This window comes from Atta cephalotes (genome assembly GCF_000143395.1).
Source record: "Atta cephalotes unplaced genomic scaffold scaffold00038, whole genome shotgun sequence".
Taxonomy (NCBI): domain Eukaryota; kingdom Metazoa; phylum Arthropoda; class Insecta; order Hymenoptera; family Formicidae; genus Atta; species Atta cephalotes.
Window position 1 is genome coordinate 2,873,269 of NW_012130102.1, and position 7,199 is coordinate 2,880,467.

Consider the following 7,199-nt stretch of genomic DNA (forward strand, 5'->3'; position numbering starts at 1 on the left):
CCCCGAAAGTTTTTGCCAATCGCTTTAGATAGAGCGGACTAAAGTCCGTGAATCAAAAAGTCCTCTATTTTGCAATTTTCGCAATAGTTAACAAGATATTAATTGTGAAAACTGGTAGACTTTTCGATTTAGTCCGCTCTATTTACACAAAAACGATTGGCAAAAACTTTCGGGACACTCTGTATATATACATATAAAACACCAGAAGTGTTTACGTCACTGTGTTTTTTATTTCTAATGCAATCCATTGCTATTAGTAATGAAAACACGGCAATAACTCGCAAACTTTTTCTGGTGTTTTTGAAAGTCTAAAAAGCATTATATATTAATATATATATATATATATATACAAAGTACATATTGTTTTTTTTATATAATACTTATATTTGTATTTTTATATTTTGTATTTTTTTTATTTTACTATTATAATTTATATTTATAATATTTTCTTTTACTCCTATTGTAAATCCTGCATTATAATGCCTTAGATCTTCAGTTATATCAAAATCAAAAAATTTTAAGATGCTTGTGACAAAGTAATAACTAAACTTATTATTGTATGTACATAACAAATATTAATAACGAAAATAATATTATAATTTACAATCTTATGCATATATCTTATTGATTTTATCCAATTAAATCCATTTCATTCATTTATAGATTCTTTGTATTCTATTTATTCTAAAATTAGACAAATAATATTATCAAAAGTATATTATTTCATAATTGAAATTGAGTGGCACAGAGTAAAATACAGTTTTATGTTTTGATAAATCGACCTTCTGAGTAGATTTACCAAAGTTACAACAATAGTACGTAGAGAAAAGTCATACAAATTACAAAAATATTTTGAAATTTCTGAAATATAAACTTAATCTTTCGGAAGAGAAACACGCGTGATACAATAGTAATCCGTAATCCAAATTTCATAGACATGGATTGTAATCCGGATTGGTCTAGGGATGTTTTAGAATCATCAGATTGAGTACCGCTGTTCAATTTGATTTAGAAATCTGATTATTTCACGTAAATACTCAGACTCACATACACGCGAGTTGCCGAGCGGACCGCCTTATTTGAACGCGCGCGTCGACTTCTCCCACTCCGCCCGACGCGCTGCCTCAATCGTGTTTCTTAACTTTCCAATGATTTTAAACAAACTTTTGCGGCTGCAAAAAATTTGAGAATTTTTACAGCACATTCAATTTTTCCTTGACAAATTGATGTTAGACGGAACTCTAAATCTTAAAAATTAGAGTCATAGTGATTTTTTGAAAAAAAAATTGTTATCTCGGCTCCTAATAATCGGAGGGTAACCTTTCTTTTTTAAATTCGTAGAAAAATGTCAGCTGTCAAATACTTCACATAGCTATTTGATGTGATGCATATTAATGAAATTATTCCATTTTTTATATGAAAAAAAGATATTTTTCAAAGTTATTTTATAAGACAGTTATTTTGCTGTAAAACCAACCAGTAGAATTTCATGAAACTCTGTGAAATATCGTGATTTTTTTCCAAATGTGATGTTTTTTTTGCGTGAAGGGTAGTGCACTGAAATTAAAATTAGAATACGTTAAAAGCATATAATTAGCACTAAATTGTAATGTGATTTTTTTTTATTTTTATTATTATTTTGTTTAATGTGCATTCTAACTTTATTAAAAGCCAGCAGAAAAATTATTTCTTGCTCAACAGTTAGAGCAACAAAATCGGGATTAGAGCAACAAATTAGCATAAAAAGAGCAGTAAATCCTTCGTGTTTCATATGATTATACTCATGTTGGTATTCTAGCTTAGATAAATATGTTTTGACAACAATTATTTACGCATATGAGCATGGATAACGTATATGTATACGAAAGCGTTAATAATTAATTCTCGAAAATCATATATCATATAATGTAATTATATAATGTAATTTTATTATACATGATTGAATTCATAAAAAAATAATCTTTAATTTGCTAAAAAATTGAAAATTTTAGAAAATTATGGATGGTATTTATTATGGGAGATATTTTGTTAAACAAAAAAATAAACAATATTTTTTTTCTTTATAATTTTAAAGTACTCTTGAAACCGTACAACTTTTGTTTAAAAAATTTTTTTCTATCTTTTATACTTCCGATGATATTCGCCTTGAAAGAAAAATATTTTTTTTCAAAGAGATGTGTTTCACCTCTTAAACATGAGTTAGCGCACGTATAAAAAAATACATGTCTCTGAGATTTTTGTTTTACAACATATTTCATGAAGAATCAAATCGATTCTGGACAGTTGTGAAACTTCCCTTGTAAGTGTACGTGATAGTGCAATTCTTGAAGAAGAAAACTCACTCCTGTAAATTGCTGTGGAACTGCTTAAAGATAAAGAAATTAAATTTTTCAGACAGGTTTTTAATGAATAAATAGCTTTTTGCAAATAATGAACATTTCAGGTTCATTCAGGACTAGATTTGTTCGTCATTATGAGGGCTACATTTTATAAAAATTTCAAAACTTTTTCCATACAAAACCATACAATCAATATCTTTCATTTTATAAGCGAAAAATATGCTTTTTATAACTGTTCGATTTTTTTTCGCATATTTTCTTCACAAGTCTCAAATATACATATTCTTTTCTGATGATCTTTTGAAGATTTTCGTGAAGAGAAATGCTGTTTATAATTTTTGTCCAGTAAAATTCTAATTCTACTGAACTATTCTTGCTACTTAAGTTTATGAAGAAGATATATAATGCGCATGAAAAATCATAAACAATTAAATATCATGGAAACCTGTTGCGTTTTATTTAACATTTATACTATTCTGGATTAATGGGAGGCGCACACTATTACTACAATTTATTAAAACTTATATGTTATTTAAAATGCCCCTCACTTTTTATTGATGCCGAGGGCCGCCGAAATTGCCGAGAAAGCATTTTCGATCGCTTGAAACACTAATTAGTATGAGAAGGAGTTCGCTGTCTCGTTCATTCTCAGCGCGCCGCAGGCGAGCACACATGGGCTCATGCTTAAGTGTAGCTACCGGTTTCTGAGTCTGTGTTCACCATCAACGCAGAGTTCTTGGAATAGTCAGGAGCTTTATAAATATATTTCTAATATCCTAATTGTAAATATTGTTACGAAATTCTTTCGAACTATTCATTCTTTATTTTTCTTCTCATAAATAATCCCGTAAATCTTGTAAATTTCTTCTCATAAATAAAAAAAATTAATAGTTTTAATAACATTCTGATTGTCATTCTGCACATATGTATAATATATCTGAATTTCAGCAATTTAAACTAAATATTAAAAAAGAAGAAAATGAAAAAGCAAAAGATGATAATTCTCTCATTTAACATTAATAATTGAACATGTATGTGATAACACGGAATGTTTATGTTATAATCATGTTATATCTATCGCGTAAAGGAGCACAGTGTCTCGCGCCATGATGCTGCATTTATCCTAGCGCCGAGACATTAATGTCTCCAGATACTTGCATTCTCACTAACCTTGTTCCGTAGAGCCCTAAGTAGATCTCTTACGCTTTCGCCTCGATAACTTCTATATTTGCGCAAATCTGTTGCAACTTCAAAATCTATATATAGTCTCCAATCGTCTCCTGTTACGCGCTCACTGTAAGTTTCTAATGCAATCAAAGCCGGGCTGTCAGACTGATCTTTTTCCACTCGGTCGCTAATATCCTATTGCATAAATTGCAATAATGACAAAAAGAAAGAAAGATTCACACAATTTCTCATTTCTATAAATCTAATCCAATCTAAAGTAATTATCTGGAGAATCTTAAATTTTTTGTAAAATATAACTTGAAAATTTTGAATTTTAATCTTTTTTCTTCTTTCTCTCGAAAGCGCAAATAAAAAACAGATTTTGAAAATACTAAATTTTATACCTGAAAGAAACCCAGAATCTCTGCTAAATTCCAGAAAATTGGATAATTACAAATTGCTGAAGCTGGCGGTCTACCGGCAGGATTACTGCATAACATTGCCTTGATAAGCAACAAAGCTAATTCTCTGTCACTTGAAGATACTTCCTGGAGCGCTGTTAGATTGCTCTCGCCACCTATAACAGAAATAGATAGAATAGACCAATTGTACTAATGAATAGATCAATGTACTTGTAATAAACAATTATCATAATATAATTGTATATTTCATGCAGTAGTTTCGCAACAATAATTGAATACATAGCTAAATGTATATTCAATTATAATCTGTAAAATTATTATCATCTCTGCATATTTGTCATTACATTCTCTCGGCTTGATTTATATGAATATCAAACAATTACTATGTAAGAAATAACGTAAGAAATGACATAAATAAAAAAAAATACATGCAATTGGAAATTTTACTTCAATTGTTACTTACAGAGAATATTAGCTTGTCTTCGTAATGGATCACCGAAAGGATGCTTGCCACCGGAGAGAACATAATAAAAAACGCAACCAAGCGAGAAAATGTCGACCGCACATGTCGTCCTTTCTCCATTTAACATCTCTGGCGCAATCCAGCCATCAGTTCCAGTGATACCGGATCTCCGTGAAAATGATACGCGACCGAGCTGGAGTTTTTTACACAATCCAAAATCTGATATCATAGCGCGCACTTCTCCACAAGGTCCAGGGACAGAGAGCAAGACATTGTGAGGTTTAATGTCTCTATGAACTACATACACAAAAATTTCAAAAACAAATTAATTCTTTTCAATAAAAAAAAATAAAACAAAATCAAAAGCGAATTATACAAGATATTTTAAAGTTATCGGCCGGTATTCATAGTTCTTATTTTAACTGTTTTAAGTAATGTCTCAAGACTATTAGTGTGGCTTTATGGCTGGTACTCATAGTCGAAGACTATCTTGAGTACAGTCTTAGAATACACAAGCCAATCCCAAGCCGATATACGGCCTGTAGGAACGAATATAATCCATTCTTATTTCAAGACTGTTTTAAGTAATGATACTAAGACACTAATACATCTTCTGATTTGTTTGTGACATTTTAAGACGATCTTGAATATAAGAATCACGAGACTGAATACTGACTCCAGAGCAGAATGTTAGCATCTTAAGACATTACGACCTTGAAAAAAGAACCGAATATGAATATTAGTCGGTTCTAACTGATTTATGTCATCTTAGCATTACAATTAAGATGATCTTGTAAGAACCGACATAAATACCAGCTTTTATATTATTTTTTGTAAATTCATCAATTTGGAATCGGCTAAAAAAAAACGCATTCAGAAATCCATCGATTTTTAAATTATAACAATTAAAAATAAAGTTTATATCGTTGATAAAATGAGTTAAACTTACCAATATCCAAGAAATGAAGATGTGCTAACCCAGATGTAGCCTGATGCAAAATATTTTTCACAGATATCTTTTGTCTGTTATATTTGCCTGCCACGTAATCCTGCAAAGTTGCTTCTGCTAGCTCTAAGGCGATGTATCTGAACATACGATCTTGTTCAGTACAAAAGTATCTAACTACATTTGCGTGAGCGTCCGATTCTCTTAAGAGCGCTACTTCTCGATCCGCAAACGTAAAGCAATCTGGTAACAAGCGCTTCACAGCTATAGCACGGCCATCAAATTGACCTCTAAACAAAGACATAAAAATATATAAAGATAGTTTTTAATAGACGAAACTAAAATTTAAGATTATTAATATTTATAAATAAATATATCAATATATAAATATACAGCAATTTCCTTGTAAGCACTATGCATTAGAAATATTATATACTTGTACACAAATGTTCCTTCGCATCCTTTGCCAAGGACTTCTTCCGTGTTGAATGTAATTTTTCCCACTTTAACTAAACCGTCGCCAATCTCTTCCGGCATAACAAACAAATTGCCTGGTTTACCAGAATACGTACGACTGCTTTCTCGTGAACACTTGATAATTAATTTAATTTCATCAATTTAATAATACGGATATATACTGGATCTTTTATTGTTATTTTTCAATCTTATAATACAGTGTCTTACCTGCGACAATTGCTGAAACTGCTCTTTACATTGTTTATATATAAACCAAACTACAATACAAGCTATTGTGCTAATTGTCAACATAATTACACTTATGATTAGTTTAATTTCTATGTTTTCCTGTTGATTGAGCCAAAATTTAGTCACACTGTACATTTTTGATACAATTCTCTGCCAATTCTGACTATTTTCCGACTGTACAGTACTATTGGACGTATCCGATTGCACGGCGACAGATAACTTAGTCCCAGTGACATTCAACGTAGAAGTCTCCAAGATTATTGGATCAGATCGCCCAGTTATTTGGAGAAGCTGATTTTGTGGTTTGTATTCCGCGGGTATTTTGTAATGACCTAAGTAAATCACAAACATTATAAAAGATATACAATATGCAATATTATATATATGCTACATATCCAATATAACCGTAATTGTGCATATTACCTAATGTAATGACATTTTCAGTATGTTTAACGCTTTGATAACCATCATCAGCTATGTCAATATTAGAAATTAAAACATGATCCCCTGGCAATGATACTTTATTATCCGCATGAAGATGCGATGTCACTAATGGTCCCTCCAGCAATAAGTGTCCTACATTATTCGATATAGTTGTCGTGTCCAAATCAACAAGCGATGGTAATGCATAGAGACCATATCGATGTTGTCCAACGTACAAAGTTGGGCTAAAGGAGAAAAGATATTTTAATTGTTAACTATTATACATATTATATATGAAATTTGCAAACATATCTTCTATGCCAAACTGTCTCTTATGAAATCATTTTCTTTTTAAACATTGATCTAACTTACAACAATTGAACATCAGTTGGCTTTGTCGCGAATTTTTCCAACAATGAATCGGCAATACTTGTGAAAGGAATTGTCAATAATCCATTTTTGGTTACAGTATACATGGCTATCACCGGACTTTTCAAGTCCAATTTCCAAAGAATCTTACCTAAACCGTCCAAGGTCACTACACGACCTGTAGAACTTGTGGTAAAATGTACTAAATCTGAAATCAAATCAAATTTTCTTAATACACACTCGCCCACGCACGCGCACACACAAAATGTATCATAAACATGTATATAACACACTTATCATACATTATATAGAATACATATATAATAGTACGATATATATATATATATATATATATATATATATAT

General features: G+C 30.8%; 1 protein-coding gene across 1 annotated transcript in view; it reads right to left on the reverse strand.

Moving 5' to 3' along the window:
• The window catches only part of LOC105621969 (serine/threonine-protein kinase/endoribonuclease IRE1), a 33,358-nt gene that overhangs the window by 22,804 nt on the left and 3,355 nt on the right, over positions 1-7,199 (reverse strand). Inside the window, exons 5-12 of the mRNA XM_012203401.1 lie at positions 6,838-7,042; positions 6,466-6,710; positions 6,022-6,374; positions 5,774-5,928; positions 5,341-5,627; positions 4,392-4,688; positions 3,911-4,083; positions 3,510-3,701 (exon numbers count right to left, since the gene is read on the reverse strand). Coding sequence (XP_012058791.1) covers positions 3,510-3,701; positions 3,911-4,083; positions 4,392-4,688; positions 5,341-5,627; positions 5,774-5,928; positions 6,022-6,374; positions 6,466-6,710; positions 6,838-7,042 — 1,907 coding nt within the window. The remainder of the gene's footprint in view (positions 1-3,509; positions 3,702-3,910; positions 4,084-4,391; positions 4,689-5,340; positions 5,628-5,773; positions 5,929-6,021; positions 6,375-6,465; positions 6,711-6,837; positions 7,043-7,199) is intronic.